This window comes from Acinonyx jubatus, chromosome B2, assembly GCF_027475565.1.
Source record: "Acinonyx jubatus isolate Ajub_Pintada_27869175 chromosome B2, VMU_Ajub_asm_v1.0, whole genome shotgun sequence".
Taxonomy (NCBI): domain Eukaryota; kingdom Metazoa; phylum Chordata; class Mammalia; order Carnivora; family Felidae; genus Acinonyx; species Acinonyx jubatus.
This window is the reverse complement of record NC_069385.1, coordinates 87,243,055-87,263,874: the sequence shown is the minus strand read 5'-3', so window position 1 is coordinate 87,263,874 and position 20,820 is coordinate 87,243,055. Positions and strand designations below refer to the sequence as shown.

The window sequence follows — 20,820 nt, the reverse complement described above, 5'->3', positions numbered from 1 at the left end:
TTTAGTCACCATACTTTGATTTTAGCTGTGAATGTCCTTGTATGAGTATTTTTATCATGAATCAACTGTATTTCAAAAACAATTTAAATTTATATAAATACCGTATAGGGATCTAGAGCTCAAGTTTAACTCACATTCACGTAAGCTCTTTTTTTATACTCATCATCAACATGGCCTTACTATATTAGGAAGATATGATAATTAGCATTTTAAAAACTAAGAACTTAAGCGCTCTTGTTAACTTAGCAATTTAAATGTCTTATCACTCTAATTCTGGTGGCTTGCAGTGAGAAAAGAGCCAATAAATGTGCCACATTTTCTGAAGATGTGAGATGAAGATTATAAATTAAAATGTAACTTCCACACAGATAGTGAAAGTTAAACACATTCTAGAGCGAAGCTACATCAACTTTAAAATGTCGCTTGCAAGGACTAAGACTGCGGTCTTCATCCTGATGCTGCCTTGCGGTTATTGGTCATAGAAAAACAGTTTTTAGAGATGGGCTCTGAGACAGAGCCACACTGTGAGCTGCTGCTACTCCACGGCAAACCGTGTTGCAGCCCGGCTGTGTTATCCCTGGGGTTAATCCACTTCTTCAAACCCCGATCATGTCTCCTTTCGAGATGTATGAAAACCGGCTCAGGGAACTAAAGGTCTACCTTTAATAGCTAGCCTACTCTGTGGAAAAATATATATAAAGAGCTTGTAAAATAAGCTTTACATAAGGTAAGAAGGGAAACATGCACGGTAACAAGAAAAACAGCTCACTGTGAATAGAGCGGCTAACGTGGAAGAAATTCTCATTGCTCCAGAGCTGCTATTTATTTCATTTATTTGAAAGCCATAACTGATGCTCCAACTCCATGTGAACAGATTAATACTGAAAAAAGTGCTAGTCAGTTACGACGTGTACTTTCTCAAGCCTTCATTTACATATTGACACATCTGTTTGACTCACACTAAAATATCTAAAAACATGTATATGGCCTTACTCCACAGGACTTAAAATTAATCCAAACCGGGAACATTTAAAAGTAGTATTGACAACATGGAAGATTAATTAATACTAAGCAAAGTGAACATAACGCCAATTAGAAGTCTCCATGTTTCTGCTTGAGTATGTATAAAATGTACATGCAGAAGGGGCCTTGGTCTTAACATGTTAGTGTAGTATCGCATAAAACATGCCAATGAAAACCCAAAAAATATGGACATGATTTAAGATTTGAGTATGATTTCAGGCATATTTCTACTAGCTCCCACTGAAAATGTTTCACTGTGTTTTGCAGAGTACTTTTTTAGGGAAAAATGCTTTTATTAAAGGCTTAGCCTGAACTGCTAAAAGCTTTAGTAAAATTTATTTGTTCATTATTTATGTAGTAATATCCTCGGAAAAAGACTCTCAAAGTAATATGGCAGAGCAAGTCTCACTGTCCCTTCTTTATTAGTCATGGAAAGAAGGCAGCAGGTGACACTGAAATACATCTCTTCTCTAATTAGCTGAACATTTAAATTTCAAATGGCGAAGTATTTGTTCTCAGGAAAAAACTGATCTGTAACCTTTGGCCAGTGGAACACTATATGTTTTTAATTAAATATTAGTGTTATACTGGATGTGATAGGACAAGAAAGGTCAAGTCCGGTTACCTGGAATCATACATTTCCAAATTCATGACAGCACTGCTGGATAAAATCTGAGGATAGTACTCCTTTCTTCCCATACCCCAAATTTCAAGAAAACTGACAGAAGATGCTGCTTTAAAGGAACCCAGTGACAATATAGGGATGGAAGGAGGGTGGGGAGAGAAAGTCCTTTAGAAAAAAAAAAAGACTGTATCACTTCTAGAGTATAAACTATGTTGTAAATACTGAAGAAAAATTAGGGGGAAGTCCTTTATATGATCAAACTACGCTTAATGAATAAACTTAGTGCTAGAGACATTTTCCAGGTTCCAAATATAGAAATATATTTTTCTTCCCTTCAAAATAAAGTTTATCTGCTAGAGCCAACTCAGCCCAAGCCAGCCATAATTCAGTGCTGCTAAGACCTTCCCAGAGAGCTTCCTGAACGTTTCACCTTTGTTTCCTGTGGCTCCCAGCCCTCGCTGTACATTAAAATCACATGGGGAATATTTTTAAATCCTGCGGCTCAAACCTATTAAATCAGAATCTCTGAGAATGGGACCCAGCTGTGGGCAGTTTTTAAAGCTCCTCAGGTAATTCCGCTGTGCATCCCGGGCTGAGAAACACAACTTCAGGCAGACTCTACTAGCATAGTAAGTAAACAGACATTCTTATTTCTTAGAAAATAAGATGGAACTTGAGGGGAGTTCTCTTACTAATTCAAAATTAAGTTCTACCCCACATACACAGACTTCCTTTTGGCCAAAGAGAATAGGACTGTGATTTCTACAGCCCCTACAAGGTGTTTCCAGTAGGAAAATGGGTGACTGCACTATACCAGTGCATGTAGCAGCACAGGAATGAATCATCTGGAGGCTTGTTAGAACGCAGGCTGCTGGACCCCACCTCCAGAGTCTCTGATTGGATCAGTGGGGTTGGGGTGGGCTAGAGAGCTTGTATTGCAAAGGGGGTCCCTGGTGGTGCCGATGCTTCAGGGAGCACTCTTGCAGAACCACTGCTCTAAAGGAAACTTACAGGAAAGGCTGAGGAGTCATCTGTGGGCTCTGGTGCAGCTGAACCAACTAAGTCAACAATCCACCGGAGGCAGCAGAGTTCCTTGGAAATTATTAACAGAGTGAATGTGGCCTACCCACAGAGTACCCACTCATGAGTTCCTCAACCAATAGCTAAAAGCAGGACAAAGATGAATGACTATGTGATTCTTTCAAAGAAAATATTCAGTTCTCTTTAAGAAGAGCTCCGAGCTCTCTCCATATTTCATTTTGTCCAGCCCCTTGAAAGCTTGGAAATTGTGCCAGCCTTACAAGAGGTTCCAATTAGGGCTCATTTTTTCACATACAGCAGTGCACATGCCAAAAAAAAAAATCAAATATAATTAACAAAATTGTTCCAGCTGAAAGTGTAGTTAGCCAAATGCATCAGCAGTTCATTTATAGATCCAAAAAGGCAGCTTGCTTGCCCTCTGACCATTCACACCATAATATTTATCCCTAATTGGAACACCACCGTTGAAAGAAAAACAAGTCTGTCTCTGATTTCTGATGCCATGCCTTTCTGAAGCTTCCGAGAGAACCGTCGGTCACTCACCATAAGACAGAAATTCCTGATTTTATTCAGCTCTCTCTGTAAATTATCCAGGGCACACACCCACGCAAGCTGACATACTTACTCACCTCAACCAGCAAGCACCATCTGAGGCAACCAGTCCTTCTGCAGGTCCTGCTGAATACCTAACACACTCTCACAATCCTATATTGCTGCAAAATACTGATTTTAAAGGCTTAACTTGCTTTTAAATAAAAGGGGGAAGAAACAAACTTGTTCACCTTCCCTTAAATGTTAAAGAAGGGGAAAAAGTAAGATTATACCTCAGAGCTGGAAAAAATCCATCAGAACTAAATATCCAGTGTCACTTTTTAAAAGAAGAGGGAGGGAGCTTCAGTTCATGATGTAATTTGTCTTATGTCCAAACAAATTTCGTTAGTTTAAGTAACGGATACAAACATTCTAAGGCTGGTTGCCATCTCAGAAGAACTCTACAAGGATTTTAGAGTCTCAAAACAAAAATTAAAAAAGCTGGTTGATCCTTTGCAAGATCCTGTAAAATTTATTTTGGACTATGACTGAAGTACTAAAAATCAAGGGACCTTAATTCTAGTTTTTGGTCTACCGTTGTCATACAGCAAGGTCAAGAGGATGTCATATAATAGTTTTCTGATCTTGGAAAGATGTGTGAATACATCTGAAAAAGGACAGTGTATGTTCTTTTGTTCCACCTGGGCAGATGACTTACCTTTAGGCCCCCTCAAACCAAGAGCACCAGGGGGGCCTTTAATGCCTGGGAGGCCACGAAGTCCCATCTGGCCTGGGAAACCATTCTCTCCAGGAGGTCCTGGGGGACCAGGGGGTCCAGGCCTCCCAGGGAGGCCAGAGGCTCCTGCGTCTGGTCGCTTGAGACTAGCAGCCATCTCAGCAAGATGCTCTAAAAGATAATAAACAAAACAGCCCATAGAAGTCAGAAGCATGAAAGTGACTCAAATGATAAAAGGGGTATTTCAAGTGTCTTTTTTTCTAAATGTGTCCCCAGAGCTTCAAAATTGGTGGCAAGAAGTGAATAAAGTTGGATCATTTTTGCATGGACTTTCTGCCAAGAGGCTTCACTGGTGCTGTTTTATTCAGCTCTCCCTGGATATATTTGGTCTTGCTGTTTTGAGACAGGGGAGGAGGGGGGTGAGAAAAAAAAAAAAACACAGCAAGTCTTTCTGATGGGTATTGTGCTAAAAGGAAGAGTATGTCACCTGAGTCCTGGCTGGTTATCTGAAAAGCCAGGATGGGAAGAAAATGAGTTTCTTAACATAGGTAGAAGTGGATATCCAGAAGCTTTTGAAAAGGCAAGGACATTGTCCAGAATTAGCATTGAGACAGTAGTTGAGACCTAGCCCCACAGTTTTAGTTTGAAGATACTGAGTAAGCTAAAATATCCTGAGCATTCACAACTTCTTATAGGTTCCCCTCTCAAAAGTTTTTTCATGCTTGGAATAGACAACAGACACTAAAAATAGCTTGCTTCCTGGGAATGTTCATAGTCTGTCTTAAAAATTAATAACTGTGTGGGCTTTTTCAGGAACCATTAAATAGATTAAGAATCATCCACTAAAATGATGAAGAATAAGAAATCTTTCCTATGAAAATACTCTATGGGAAATATGCCAGTATAATGTTTTTTTTAAGGTGTGAAGGAGATTATGATTTGGAAACAAATTCCTAACCAACAATTTAAAATTGTTTAAATGTGAACATTCTAGTTTGCCTTATGTAAAACTTAACATAAAATTATAATTTTCTTGAGATATAACATATAAAATTGAAATATTCTTTTAAGATTAAGTGTCTGCAATGAAGAGACTTATATTGGTTTTCAAATATAGAGTGACAATTTCATTCTGGGAAAGCTCTACAAGTCTACCAGACAAATTAGGCTATCTCATGAGCATACAAAAGAAGAGTATCGCGACAGAATTGGTTCCAACCAGAATAAGTTAATTATTTGTTAGAAGGCCTCCATGTTATAGGATCTCCCAAGTTTCTTTGTCCCCAGTTTCCTTTGCTATGTGACTTTAGAACTAGACCATTTCTGAAAGAGCTATGACAGACAACTGCTGTAGCCATAGATGAATTTAGACAAAGGTTAGCAAAGTAAAAATATATCACCATTTTAGTAAAATACTAGTTATTAATTTTCTACCTATGTTATACATGAGTAGAGATAATGTCCTTATGCTTCTTATGGGCATGAAGACTTTCAATTATTTCACATATAAGCTACGCAAAGAGCCAAGGTCAGTGCCTTATACACTAAGTAGTAGGATGTTAAGGAGGGGGAAGGATACCTGAGAATTTGTGTTCCAAAGGGGGAAAAAAAGTGTGTGTGTGTGTGTGTGTGTGTGTGTGTGTGTGTGTGTGTGTGTAACCTATTTTTTTTTCAGGCTATAAGGTTTTGTGTGGCAACAAACTGGATAAAACAATATTAACATTATTCAAGATCTCCCACCTTTAAAGCAAACAAAAGTCAAGACATTATGATTTATTTACCTTGCATGACTCTCATGCAAACCTGCTTTATGTGCTGATCTGTTGGTGCTCTACCCTGGGACAGAAAAAAAAGACGGTTTGTAAACAGAACCATAAAGAAGACATTGTTAAATGGTAACCTGACAGACTCGGCAAGTGACCAGGTGGCAGGATTTACCAGAGAACCCTCCCACACTGCTGAGGAGCTCGAGTCTGGGCCAGCCTGGCTCCCCACCCCCCTTCTGGTGCTGTGAGACTAAGTCTCCAAGGGGAAACCCTGGGGACTGTCCGCCACTCACTGGAGGGCCCTGGATGCCAGGCAGGCCGGTGGCACCCTGCTCTCCCTGCACGCCTCGCGGTCCAGGTGGTCCTCGCGGTCCTTCCACTCCGGGAAGCCCCCGACTGCCTTCAGGCCCCCTCAAGCCAGGGTCCCCAGGGTTACCCACCTAGAACACAATGGCACGTTAAAAAACCAGGGCTATCCACAAGTAATGTTCTGCTTCGTGTTAATACAAGACTTACATGAAATTTGGGGTTTGCTTACATTTTATCTCCCAAGAGGTATTTGCTCAGAGGTTACAAATATGCTGCTCTGAGAATTCCAGTCAAGTAAAGCTTTTCAAAATCTTTCTTTTTGGTAGAGTTACTATTTCAAAATACTCATTGAAATAATATATTTAAAACCACATTTTTTTATACTTTAAGCCACTTCCTAAGAACAAGTTAGTTTTTAACAAGACTTATTCAATTTTTGGTCACAAAAAGGCCACTGACTTCCTACAAGACAGGTTACTTTGTATGTCACCAATACAGAAAGCATAAAATAAACATATTTCCAAGAACGTAAATTATTTAGCTTTATAACATTCTGGAGAATTTAAAGAAGCCAAATGTATCCAGGAATTCTAAAATACTAACATTAACTAAATACATTTAAAATGCTGCACCTAACACGAATACATTTAAAATGCTGGAACAAAAAAAAATTGGTCCATAATTTATTGAAGTATTGAGGAAGCTAAAAATCTAAATACTAAAGAAGTTGAAAAATAAACTATTTCCTTAGCACAAAAGCATATAACAGTTTTTTTTTCTGAAAGCAGACCACTAAAAGCATTTTTTAAAGTTACCATCTACAATAACTGCTTTAAGAGACTAAATTAATTCACTTTCTGTTAAGTTCCCTGTGGTAGAGTTTATGGCATAGTAGTTAGTTACAATGTGCCATTGTTTACAGAATAAGAATGAGAAGATAAAAGGACAGGAGGCATTAAGGAATGCTAGTGCTCACTATAAAGTTCATAAAGCAACTTAACCCTGCTTCCTTTTCATATGCAACATTCACCTAGAAAGAGCCAACTTTTTTAAACCTTCAAACGTTGTAAGGAAGGGAGAAGGTGGTGAGGCAGGGCTTTCACTAGACACATCTGAATATAGCTCAGCAAGTGTGCCTTTTCCAATCTTTCTTTATGAAAAAATGATACTCATCTAAGTCAATCTGTCAGAATTGCTTCTATGATGAAATTATGGCTTAAAGACTTCCTGAAAGACAGTGTCAGCAGAGAGAACTAAGGATGTGCTGTGGAGGGTTGGGAATTGTCAAATGACTACAGTGCAAAATTTTAACAGCTTCTAAAACTGCCCAGAGGAGAAGCCAAAGTGAGTCTGGAAGTGCACTAAAGAACTGGCAGGGAACAAAGGAAACCAACTCAGAGTCCATCATCTTGTTGACAATGTCCGAAATACTTCTGGAACAAGAGACAGGACATTTTGATGAAGAGATCAAGGGCCAACATGGCTAAGGCATCACAAGGGTCCTGGGTCTTTGGAAAGAATCCTTCAATTGAATAGTGGTATGCCAAAGTAGAAACTGGTGTACAGACTTCACCTACTTATCAGGTTGTCTATGCTGACATCACTGAGGAAGGTGAAGTGTGTCTGCTCATAATTATTTCCCTATTCTGGGACAACACACTTCAGCTGCATCAGTATTACATGGGTGGTGTCAGACAAGAGGGGTAGGAAGGGAGGTGATAAATCAAGAGTTAACTCCCAAATTTAAATGAGACTCATTTTGATCACTGCATTGTTCACTCACTTTTTCCTTTTATAACCAGAATTCTTACCATTGAACATTACTGATTATTTCTAAAGAGGGAAGTAGGATTTCTGGGTTTTTTTATTAACTTGTTTCATTTTTTATTTTTTAAAATTTACATCCAAATTAGTTAGCATATAGTGAAACAATGATTTCAGGAGTAGATACCTTAGTGCCCCTTACCCATTTAGCCCATCCCCCCTCCCACAACCCCTCCAGTAACCCTCAGTTTGTTCTCCATATTTATGAGTCTCTTCTGTTTTGTCCCCCTCCATGTTTTATGTTATTTTTGTTTCCCTTCCCTTATGTTCATCTGTTTTGTCTCTTAAAGTCCTCATATGAGTGAAGTCATATGATTTTTGTCTTTCTCTGACTAATTTCACTTAGCATAATACCCTCCAGTTCCATCCACGTAGTTGCAAATGGCAAGATTTCATTCTTTTTGATTGCAGAGTAATACTCCATTATATATAAAAGCTTTTACCACATCTTCTTTATCCATTCATCCATCAATGGACATTTGGGCTGTTTCCATACTTTGGCTATTGTTGATGGTGCTGCTATAAACATGGGGGTGCATGTGTCCCTTCGAAACAGCACACCTGTATCCCGTGGATAAATGCCTAGTAGTGCAATTGCTGGGTCGTAGGGTAGTTCTATTTTTAGTTTTTTGGGAAACCTCCATACTGTTTTCCAGAGTGGCTGCACCAGCTTGCATTCCCATGAAGTAGGATTTCTATTACGAAGTCCTACCAAGGTTTACTCTATGTTTTTGTCAAGCGTAAGATATTTCTGTCAAAGATTCTTAGGCATAAAGATGTTACTTGAAGCTTGAGACTATCAATGGTGTTTAGAGGCAGTATGTAAACAGGTGACCTAATACTTTTTAATTCACGTGTATGTAAAGAGCCCAGAGCTGGCACTGTAACCAAGTCTGGGAAGGAGGGTCCTCTGGGGGAAAGTCTGGCTCAGGATGGGGCTAACTGCTTAGGCAGGAGGTAGGTGTTCTAAGGAAAGAGGAAGAGTGTTTCAGGCTAGGAGAACAGCACAAGGCATTACACAGCATGCCAAGCAAAAAGCACTGCAAACAGATGAACTTCTAGAGAGGTAAAGGTGAGGTTGGCAAGGCAGAATCCACTTCATCCAAGACTTGTATATTTTGCTCAATGTCTGATTTTATTCTACCAAATGTTATTCCTGAAGGTTTTATGCAGAGGAGGGATTAATAGTGGCTTTATATTTTTATCTAGATGACACTGGCTGCTATGAGGATAATGTGTTGTACAGGACAGAGAACAGTGGAGATTCCAGAAACAGGAGGGACAAAAAGATAAACCAGAAGCTGGTGGTGGCGGCATTTGAGGTTAGAGTCTGAGCTTCATCTTTTCTCCTTATACTCTTTTAAATTTCTTTGTATTAGATGTGCATTCCTTTCAAACTAGCAAATCACCCCAGGTTTGCTGGTTTCTGTAACTGGTTCTACTAGTCTTGTTGTAATAATTGGTTCTATTATTGGTTCTATAATTCTGAATACATATAATCTCTAAGGACATCAGTTTAGTTTCTGTAAAATGATGAATGAGATGATCATTTTCTAGCTTTAATAATTGTCTGTTATATTTTCTTATGCATTATGACTTTGTTACTTCCCCAACTAGAACACACAGGAGATTGATAAAATTACTGAAATATTTGCAATCGTAAGACTGCCAATGAAATTTATTTATACTCTTGTCACCACAAAGGACAAGTCAGTCCTTTTAAAATGACCCATTTGGGGCGCCTGGGTGGCTCAGTCGGTTGAACGTCCAACTTCGGCTCAGGTCATGATCTCGTGGTTCACGGGTTGGAGACCCACATCGGGCTCTGTGCTGACAGCTCAGAGCCTGGAGCCTGCTTCAGATTCTGTGTCTCCCTGCCTCTCTGCCCCTCCACTGCTCATGCTCTGTCTCTCCTCTCTCTCTCTTTCAAAAGTAAATAAACATGAAAAATATGACCCGTTGGTGAAAGAAATTACCATGTATTCTCATTGAGCCACTTATGAAAAAAACTTCCTTCAGAGTAGTTAGTTCAAAAGGTAGATCCATTTACATCGTTGTGAGGTATTTTTTTTTTTCCTTTGGATGAATCCATTACTCAAAGAATAAATTTAGACATTAATTTCCTTGAAGGTAAGTCCTTTAAGAATTGAATTTTATAGAGTGATTTCATAAAGCAGAGTATTGCATTTTCTGTAGTTTTATTGATATTTTTATTTTTTATACCATTATTGTTCATTGTACTTACAGATCCCTTTGGCCCAGGTAATCCTATATCTCCCTAAATCAATAAAAAAAATTGTATTAGAACAATGCATTCACATTTGATAGTCTACTAAAAACATTTCAAAGGTTATTGTGCTGCTGAAATCTACAGAAAACTATGAACAGATGGACCCTGGCACTGCAGAAAAACATTAGATTCAAAATTTGGATTCTAGTACTAGTTCCACTACTTAACTTTGTGACCCTCTGTGAGCTTTATAACCTCCTAGCCTTTGGCTAACCTGTTAAATAACAGGGTTGAATCAGAGCTTTACAAGGCTCCAACTAGATCTAAAATGCTAGGTGTGAGAATTAAAACGTGTAAGTCAAAAGATATCAAACTAGCATGCTATTTCAAAACACAGTAGACATTTAAACCTGATGACTTCATTTTTGAAATTCTAACAGTGTTTTAAAACTTATCCCCAAAAGTCTATCAAACCAAATATGAATGGTTTTATGCTTAAAAAATAAGATTTGGAAATCTCCCACCCCTAATTCTAGATGTGAATTCAGCTCAAGTTTTAGCGCATCAGTTCATCTCCACTACAAAACAGAATGACTTAAAACATCCTCTTAGCCCATAAAATGAAAAATTTTAACAGAAAATAAAATTAAAATAATCCTTTTTCAAATTTACTTAATAGAGAGCTTTGCCTAATTTAGATGCTACATTTATATTAGTTCTAAATCCTGATAATCTGAATAAAACATTACTAGAATTTTTTCCTGCACTAAGTGCTCTCTGGAACTATTTTATGAGAAATCTGTTACCACTCCAAAGGACCAAACGTAAGTTTTCACATTAGGTCATGTTAGATTGTGTCAAAACCATAGAGATGAGCCAGCAGATCTAGCAGTTCTTGCAATAAAGACAATTTTTTCTCATTCTTACTGCCTTCCTGGAGATTTAGCAGCAGCATCCTCTGGAGATGGAGGTCACTTCTTTGGAAGGTTTTAGACTACAGAGAATACCTACAGTCACACTTGTGAGCCACAGCTTTGTAACCCTAATAAAATTAATTTTGTTTCCATGATAGGCACTATTCACAGAATTTCTATAGTCCTATAAGAATCACTTGGAATGTCTAGGTGTAAAGCCACAAGAAAATTCACCACCTATAAGAGAATACTTTATTCTCCAAAGGCTTAAGGTCAGGTCTATCAGTTTTGGGGTGTTTCCCCTGTGCTTTACTTGATCTTGGCTGCAGTCTTGGGAAGTCATTAGTTTATGTAAGAAACATTGTAGCCACTATAGAAGTCAGCAAGTGACAGTAGCAAAGAAAAAATATGTTTCTAATACAATTAGAAATCAGTACAGCTCATCATTAACCAGAACAAAATGTCTTACAAGTTCACCCCTTTCTCCTGCTTCTCCTTCTTCACCAGAGGAACCCTAAAAATTAAGATTAAAAGTCACATTTTTGAATTCTCAGTCCCTTGCCTCAGTTTTAACCAGTCAACATGGATAAGCATTCCGAAGTGCCCACAGTGCCCCCTGGATCATGCAGAAATACAAAATGCTCCCAATGGCTTCTCAATCTGTCAGTGGCTAGTCTAAATCAGAAGAGAGCCTAGAGAAAAGATAGAAGGCGAGGTTGAGTTTCTTCTAAACTTAAGGATTAATGATTGTATCCAGCAATTTTAAAATTAGGTATTCCTTGGGGCACCTGGGTGGCTCAGTCGGTAAGTGTCTGACTCTTGGTTTCAGCTCAGGTCTTGTCTTGATCTCATGATTTCATGAGTTCAAGCCCCACATTGGGCTCTGTGCTGAAAACATGGAGCCTGCCTGGGATTCTCTCTCCCTAGCTCTCTACCCCTCCCCCACACACTGTCTCTATCTCTCTCAATATAAATAAACTTTAAAAAATAAATTAGTAAATAAAATTAGGTATTCCTTGAAAAAAAGGCTTTCACTGTAGAAAAAGGAACCCACAAAAAGGATTAATTATAATTCATGTTCATAATTTATTTGTTAAAGTCTTGATACAGAAGAACTCAAAATATGATGATGTGGCTATAGAAGGCTCTATCAGTTACAAGTAAACCAATCCTGTGAATCAGAGCCAGGACACTCTTTTCATAGGAAGGACAATGTGTGGTCTTGGAGGCAGAGCCATCATCAGCTCCAGCTTATTGAAGTAGTAGATAAGGTTACAGACAAAACTAAATTCTAGCTTTCACACACTATGAATGAAGCACATTGAGCGAAACTGCTAGCCTCCATCTTTTTATTCACACCATAAACCAGCCAGTGCCCCCTGCTGGTGAGGTACATTAATATGCATTACTCACTGCATCTCATATTCTTCTGATTGGACCCACCTGTTCACCCTTTGGACCAGGTTCACCAACTGCTCCCTGTATTGAATAAAATATAATACTTTTTCAGTATTTGGAGATAATTCAACTACATAATTTCAAATGAACCAACTTCCCATATCAGGCTGGCAGACAAGGACACATATGAATGATGTGACAGACGAGGTCTTGCTCCTGTCCTCACAACCTAACAACTGTCAGGTGAGACCTGGAGAAACTGACAGTTGTCCAAAAGCTGAAAACTTGGGGTGTTCTCTGTTCATGCCCACATAAACCTGACTGGTAGGAATGTAAATTTAAAACTAAACAGAAGTATGATTACAACTGAAATTTTTACTTTTCTCAACTTTCATTTTTTCCTTCTGAGAAATTATTATCTTAGACTTCTTTTGCTTCTTGATCCCAACTCTCAATAATTTAGGATGCCTTTCTTGATCACCGTCTATGATCATTGCTATAAAAATCTCCACTGCACCAAACACACAGCTTGGTTTCTCATAGTAAAAATCAAAACATAAGGAACTTTTTGGAGGGCTGGCTTACCCTGTCACCTTTCATTCCAGGAAGTCCAGGGGGGCCAGGCAAGCCAGGGAGGCCAGGACTACCCAGAGAACCCTGAAAAACAAACACAGAATCTCCCAAATCAGTGTTACTGCAACACCGCAAGCATGCAAGGCAGACACAACCTCGGGTGTGTTGACTCCTGTCTAAAATAAATGTGCTGTGGTTGGTATAGCTCTGCTCCTCAAATCTGCCTCTCTCCCACAGTCTAAGGAAGAAATAGGCGAGTCCCTCCACCCACTCTGTCCCACCTCTGAGGTCCTCAGTTCCCAGGTTTGCGCCCCCCCCCCCCCCCCCCGCCAACAGTGGGCTCTTTCAGTGGAGCCCGTGCAATGGTAGTGCTTCTCTGGCTGTGTAAACAAGCCTACTCAGAGAAGTCAAAGGCAGCATTCACACACTTCTCTTCAATTCAAGAACAACCAGAGGCCAAATGTAGCACTTCGTGTCTCTCCTCGTTTCAAAATGTATGCTACAATCCACACTGATTCAAACACCCTCTGGGGGTATCCTAGATATAATGTGAAATTCCGCATTTACATTTTCACACATTCACAGCACAGTAGAAATCAAGCAAGGATGATTAAATCACTCTTCGCACATTGTTTTTCTCTCCTTGCTTATTTTTATAAGTTGACCATGTTTTGTATGAAGCGTATAAACTGCTGGAGACTGGAAATACTACTCACCAGTTTACCTGGTGGTCCTGGGGGTCCCACTGGTCCTATTTCACCTCTGCTGCCCTGGAAAAACACAAACATGACTGTCAACTGGACAGTTTGCCAGAATTCAAATGCTTAATTACTATGTCAATGAAATAACATTCTGCTTAGGTTTTTGTTTAAATATAAAAGTCATCAAAGTATTCTCCCCAAGTTCAACGTTGTTACATAAAATGCCCACAGCCTCCCCACTATTCATCCTTCAGTGAATGTGTTAACTGTTCATTGTGATTACAAACCATTAGATAAAAATGATGTCTGATACATCCATGTGAAATGACAATTAGTAATTTTCAGCATCTAAGTCACACTATAACTTATATTATGGCTATTTGTGTATATGTTTTATCCTCTCATTTAGATTATGTGCCCTTGAGGTATAGGTATATTAATTTTGAATTCCACAGAATGCCTAAACACAGAGTAAATTTCAGGTCTACGGTACATTGTAATGCAGCGTCTGGTAAAAGATCTTGAACTGCAAAAGAGTGAAAAAAGAGAAACAGGACAGGGATGTTTATCTTTAAGTTACTAATGCAACTTCAAAAAGAGATAATAGAAATTTACAAAGTTTCTGACATACAAAATTCTTTGTTCTACACATTCTTGTTCTAAACATATCTTAAAAGATTAAATAAACTTTGGAAAGTACAATTTATAATGAAAATGCACCAAAACCAACATTTCATTTTCTGAGCCAACTTCAATTTTTTATTTGAAACTCTAAGCCTTTTGAGAAAAGGAGACATGAATTCTTCAATTTCTTTCCCCAAGAACCTCATACAGTTTAATGCAGTCTGATAAACGTTTATTTTGAACACATATTCAACTAAACTGAACACAAGGCTATTGGGTAAATAATCACATTTCCTGGGCAGTATAAATAAAAATGAAAGTAGTCTTTTGACTTCATTTTACTTTAAAATGACACAAAAACTTCATATTAATTTTTGATATTTATATATTTTTTAATGTTTATTTATTTTTGAGACAGAGAAAGTGCAAGCAGGGGAGGGGCAGGGGGGGTGCAGAGGATGACAGCAGAAAGCCACATTCAGGGCTCAAACTCACCAACCGGGAGATCATGACCTGAGCCAAAGTTGGATGCTTAACCAACTGAGCCACCCAGATGCCCCTTTGATATATATAAATGCTTCTGCTAAGATGATCCTGATCTGGCCCATATACTATTCATTTATCTATAATTTGAACTAAGTGTCAAGATCTATCATCATTCTGAATTTCCAGCTTTTTTTTAAAGGATTAAGAAATGTTTGCTAAATTACAGGTCTCTAGCTTGGAGCTCTAATTAAGTGGCAGTCGTTTCAAATGAATTACAGGTGATTTAAATGAAAAGCTCTTAAATACTTTATAAAAAATGTTTATATAAGCAGCTTGTCTAGTATATAAGTTTGTATGGTACATTAGCCCTTAACCCTTATAAGCAGCTTAGAAGCCTGAGGCAGCGTCCTTTGAGGATGGGCACTGGAAAGATGTAAGAAACCAGCCACTGTGATAGATTCTATCCATCTATAAATATAAATATAAGTATAAATATAAATATAAGTATAAATATAAATATAAATATAAATATAAATATAAATATAAATATAAATAAAGACTGGATTCCATCCTGTTAATTTAGCCCAGCACTTGAAAGTTCAAGACAGATTTTCTTCAGTATGTCTGTTCTGCTGGCATTTTCAATAATTTCTGAACTGCATCATGATTAAGATCCTAAATGTCATTGGGCTAACATGACTTTAATTCACAGAATAATTAATAGTCATCAGTGGGAAAACTAATTAATGATATCAGAAGAGGAAAGCAGTTCTTGACACAAACTCAAGTATTCACTTCTAAATAAGTGAACCATTATGCCAAAATAAAGATGATTGATGTACTTTTTTTCTCTTTCACAAACCAAAGGGCTAAGTTAAAATAGAGGATTGTATAACTTTTCATTTCTTTCTTGTAGGGATTATTTTTCCAGTCAAAGACAAAGATTTTTCTCTGCTGGTATCTTATTTTTTCTGTCTTTCAGGAGCTCTTATTAGTCAATTCGTAAGTGTTTTCCAGCTGCTGGCAGGACCTTGGCAACACATATGAATGGCTCAGAACCCCAGTGTAGACAGTCTGTTCTGCTGAACTTCTACACCCACGAGCCCAGCACACCCAGAGGACTAGAGTAGGACTAGAGGATCAGTAAAATTACAAGCATTTTTCAGCATGTGTTACTCATTTTTATCTCTCTTCCACCCTTTAAATTCTTGGCCATATTATTTTATTTTTTTCAGAGATTAATTTTATTTATTTTATTTTGAGAGAAAGAGAGCATGAACACTACCACACAGGTTGTTGGCCATTTGAAACATAGGTATTTCTATAGAAATCATCTCAAGTTTGACAAAGGTGATGTTTATTTTCACAACAGTGACCAAGCAGTTACAAATAGAGTGTTAGGACAAGATTTTCTGATGGCCATTCTTAGGATTTCTATGTATTCTAAAAACATTTTCTAAGTTCTAGAATTTCACCTGTGAGTAAGATGAACATGAGTATTCAAGATATAAATAGTAATCTTTAAAAACATAGATTAAACACATGTTGTAGGGAGCAATTAACCATGACCTTGGAACCACAGGTGTGCTAAATACATGTAAACCTCCTGTTTTTCAAAAGCTGTGGTGATTACCGTATTCTCAGATGAGGTCAAGGGAGACTGGTAGGAATATGGCTTTTCTGTTCAGTGGCTAATATTTACAAACCCTGTGACAACAAGAGTTCTGATTTGTAACAAAAAAAAATTGTAAGGGACCAGAAAAAAAGGCAGAACCCTACCATTAAAAAAAAAATGAGGAACATTAAAAGGCTTTATTTTTCTCTTGGATGCTCAGTGCCACCATATATATCTCCAATATGTTCAGACACATCTGCCAACTCCTCCCTATTTAAGAAGCCAATCAATGCTTTAAGAAAGATGCAGACCCTCTTCCAGTGATTCCCAACTATGGCTGTGCATTAGAATCCCCCAAAGAGTGTTTTAGAAATATAGTTCCCTTGGGGTGCCTGGGTGGCTTAGTCGGTCGAGTGTCTGACTCTTGATTTCGGCTCAGTTCATGATCTAACAATTCATGGGATTGAGCCCTGCATCAGGCTCTGCACTGATAGCATAGAGCCTGCTTGGGATTCTCTCTCTCCCTCTCTCTCTCTCCCTCTCTCTCTCTCTCTCTCTCTCCATCTCTCTCTGCCCCTCCCCCACGCTCACATACACGCTCTCTCTCTTTCTCTCTTAAACTAAATAAACACTAAAAGAACTATATTTCACCAGACATCTTCCACCACTCCATCTCCCTGCTCCTCCTTCTGCTTCCCTCCTCCTTGCTCCCATATATTCTTATTTTGTAGTTCTGAGGTAAGACCCAGGAATCTGTGTGGATTCATGTCATATGTGTCTTCACCAGCTTTACGTAAACTTTTGTTAAATGCTCATTATGAAAATTCCATAAACACCCAAATTTTAAATTTGCTAAATATGCCTTGGACCATTAGAATCTGGTAAGCTAACTTCAAATGAAAACCATCCTGCAGAGCCTTGACTAGAGCTGGCAAGGTACTGGAGATGAGGCCACAGGCACTGAGCCCCACTGCCAGGTCCTGGCCCTGCTGTGCATCAGCCAACTCCAGGCCCGTAACTTCACCTCTCTGTGCCTCAGTTTCCTTACCTATGAAGTGGGGATAAAAGCGGTACCTATCTCATAGGGTTTTTGAGAGGATTGAATAGATACATAAAGCACTTAGAACAGTGTCTGGCTCATAGTAAGCACTGTAAACATTGGTTACTGTTTTTATCCAAGATTTTACCCAAGGCCTAAAGAAATCAGTCAAAATTATGTTTTTTAATCAAACGTTTAATTAAATTGTTCTTTGCGTTTCAAATCTCCCATTTCTTTGAGTGTAAAAATTGCTCTTGGAAAAAAAAAAAAAGTCTGCAATCTTCGTTTCTCTAGTTTCTATCAAGACCATTAACCACCGAGAAGGCACCTTCTTTATAAATAAATACTGGGACCTGTTTTGTAAAACTAATTTCAATAAATACAGACAAATTATTCCACTTGGAACTCTCCCTTTTAAAATAGAGCTACGAGACTTTTAAAATATCATGGAAAAATCTATTTCATTATACTGATGTTATCATACTTATTTTGCAAAAAAAAAATTTTGGATTTTATTCCATTGTCCTCTAGATTGTGATGGTGGTTGCATTTGCCTGATTACCGAAAATGCTAATAGATGAAGAATGAACATTATTCTTAGTACTATGCTAATTTTGGAAGTGAGAAATTATAAATCATTATACTTAGTCTGGAGTATATACTTAAGTGCCTCTCTCTGGGAAAAAGGATGCTGATTAACCCAGAAGATCAATTATGATTTCTACAGATTGTTGCTTTTATAAAACCATTTTCATATTAATATTAGAAGATGATATTAGTCCTAGTGCAATGGTAATTTTTAGGTTTGCCACAAAGATATTTTAAAAATCTATTCAACTTTACAGCATTGTATAGTTTTATTTCTCTCTGGTGTAGGTTTAAATATTCATGCACACATGGAGGCAGATTAAAATCTATAACCACCACAGCTGCTTCACAAATTATTGACAGGGATAATATTCCATGGCCTGGGTGGCACAGGAAGGCAGTTTCGACCATTCAACAACACACCATATGGGGACCTCTGTGCCCAGAGCTGTTGACGATAGGTGGGGGTAGAACTTCAAGAGAAATGAGAGAGGCTTCTGTACTCCAGGAGTGTATAATCTTCAGAAAACTGGAAGCAGATCAGCATGGCGCTCGCTCATCCCAGTCAGAATCATGAGAGCAGAGCAAACACAACTCTCTCAACAAAAGCCCTGGCAAGTTCTGGGAAGCCTGAAAGACGGAAATGGACCAGGAGCCACTGGATCCGAGGCCCCAGCCATAAGCCTGCTGTAAACCAGGAGTCACCCAGATCCAAGTGAAAAGCAGTAGAGTGTGACTGAGAAAGCCAGAAGCACGATCCAAGTGGTAAAGATATGTGCTCATATGTCATCACTGGCGGTGACAAAAAAACCTCCCATATATCTTGCTGTGGCATTGGCTAAAGCTGTTAGAACAATGGTTTGGAAAGGGGAACACCACTTAATTTCAAAGACATGCTCCAATTAGCCTGGTCCATTAGTAGGACACATTAGAAATAGGTTTTCATTCCTTCTACTCAGCTTTTCAATTTGACATTTTCAGGAAAAACTGCTAAAACTTGTGAGGAATAGTTGAAAATGTGTGAACCTTTACCTATGAAACTAAATTTAATGATGTAAAATGAAAGAATAAACGTATCCTTCACTAAGTAGATTTGATGTTAAAACTCTGCTCCAGAACTCTAATACTTAGAACCTCTTGTGACACTTTTCTATAAAATTTATAGTAGGTGAGAAGTCAGGTATTACCAACATAAGCAGCATAGCAAGATTTATTATACCTCCAATTCAGTTCATTTTAAGAAATATTTATTAAGCACCACCTTGCGACCGGCCCTGAGTAAAGAGATGTAGGGACCACAAAGGCGGATCACAGGTGTCCCTGCATCCCCGCTGTTTCCACAGCAAGGGACAAAAAGGGAGGCACACCATAAGAGACTCTTAAATGCAGAGAACAAACTGAGGGTTGCTGGAAGGCAGGTGGGTGGGGGAGGGCAAAATAGGTGATGGGTATTAGGGAGGACACTTGTTGGGATGAGCACTGGGTTCATATGTAAGTGATGAATCACTAAATTCTATTCCTGAAAGCATTATTACACTATATGTTAACTAACTTGGATTTAAATAAAATCTAAAACAATAAATAAAATTAATTAATTTAAAAAAGTTTTCAGGGGCCCAGGGTTGTAGGGTTCAGAATAAGGAGAGAGCACTTCTATCTGGAGGATGGGACATAATCAGAGATGGTTTCGTTGTACAATTAACATTTTAATCACATCTAAGAAGACACATGGGACATTGAGAAGAAAGCCATCTAAGTGCAGAGCATAAGAAAAGAAGGGCAGGCTGAGAAGTACAGAGACTATTTGGAAATTAGCATGGAGTCCAGCTTGACTTGAACACAGGCTGGCTCTGAGCAAGGCAGAAGTGGAACATAAAACTAGAGGGTAAACCAACAGTTTAAGATTTGGTACTTTCTTTAATTGCCAGTGGAGATCCATGGAAGATTTGTAAATAAAGAAGAGAAGTGATGACAGAAGGCATACTTCAAAAAGACCAGGATGGCAGTCTGCACAGCTGGGGTCACAGCCAGTCCCCAGGCCTCTGAAATGGTGCCTGATACTTTTGTGTGTCACCATGGCCATGGGAACACTACTGGAGTTCTAGGGTAAGGTCCTGGGGAACACAGAATTATTCCAACCAAGATGCCAGGAGTACCTTGTTGGGCAACACTGGTAGAGGAAGGATAGACAAGCTGGGGAGGCAAATCAGGAGACAACGGATAATCCAAGCAGCAGCTAATGATCTGAGCCAGGACAGTGGAAGTCGGCTTAGAAAAGAAGAGTCAAATGTAAGAGACCTTCAAAAGGAGGTGGTAGAATCAGCGGGTCCTACTAGAGATAGGAATCATGACCGAAGAAAAACACCAAAGCTTTGAGCTGCAATGAGAACCTAGACATTTACAGAAACGCAAAAATCAAAACCTGAATCAGGTTGAAACATAGGCAGAACAGATATAGGCATAACAGATCTGCCTGCCCTCACATAAAAGAAGTAAACACTCCCACCCCATCTCCTTCCGCAGTTCTGCCTCTGGTTCTCGATATATCCCATGGCACTTAACTGATGATGGGCCAAGCCCTCTCTACTGTGTCACATTTTGTGCTTCAGTGTGTGGTCCTCACACACAGCAGGTGCTCCTTCACCTTTACTGTTTTCTGCTCTACAAAGTGAACACTAGACTTAATAGCCAACATTCTCAAAGTTTCAGTGCCCCTTTCCCACACTGTTAAATCTTTCTGGACCAGTCACGGAGAATCTTCATTGTTTTAGGAATGTGATCTAGCTACAAACTCATT

The 20,820-nt window shown here is 38.7% G+C and overlaps 1 protein-coding gene and 1 long non-coding RNA gene across 5 annotated transcripts in view; one reads left to right on the top strand and one right to left on the bottom strand.

Moving 5' to 3' along the window:
- Positions 1 to 20,820, bottom strand: part of COL9A1 (collagen type IX alpha 1 chain) — an 87,416-nt gene that overhangs the window by 11,540 nt on the left and 55,056 nt on the right. Inside the window, exons 29-36 of the mRNA XM_053222609.1 lie at positions 13,687 to 13,740; positions 12,983 to 13,054; positions 12,443 to 12,478; positions 11,469 to 11,513; positions 10,101 to 10,133; positions 6,016 to 6,162; positions 5,738 to 5,792; positions 3,939 to 4,127 (exon numbers count right to left, since the gene is read on the bottom strand). Of these exons, the coding sequence (XP_053078584.1) occupies positions 3,939 to 4,127; positions 5,738 to 5,792; positions 6,016 to 6,162; positions 10,101 to 10,133; positions 11,469 to 11,513; positions 12,443 to 12,478; positions 12,983 to 13,054; positions 13,687 to 13,740 (631 nt within the window). The remainder of the gene's footprint in view (positions 1 to 3,938; positions 4,128 to 5,737; positions 5,793 to 6,015; positions 6,163 to 10,100; positions 10,134 to 11,468; positions 11,514 to 12,442; positions 12,479 to 12,982; positions 13,055 to 13,686; positions 13,741 to 20,820) is intronic.
- LOC128315605 (uncharacterized) overlaps positions 1 to 20,820 on the top strand; it is a 48,542-nt gene that overhangs the window by 7,501 nt on the left and 20,221 nt on the right. For 3 of the 4 annotated variants that reach the window (XR_008298536.1, XR_008298535.1, XR_008298537.1), the window contains exon 3: positions 9,065 to 9,177. This is a non-coding gene — a long non-coding RNA (uncharacterized LOC128315605). Of the gene's footprint in view, positions 1 to 9,064; positions 9,178 to 15,763; positions 19,131 to 20,820 lie in introns of those variants that run through there. The other variant, XR_008298534.1, reaches the window with a different exon arrangement.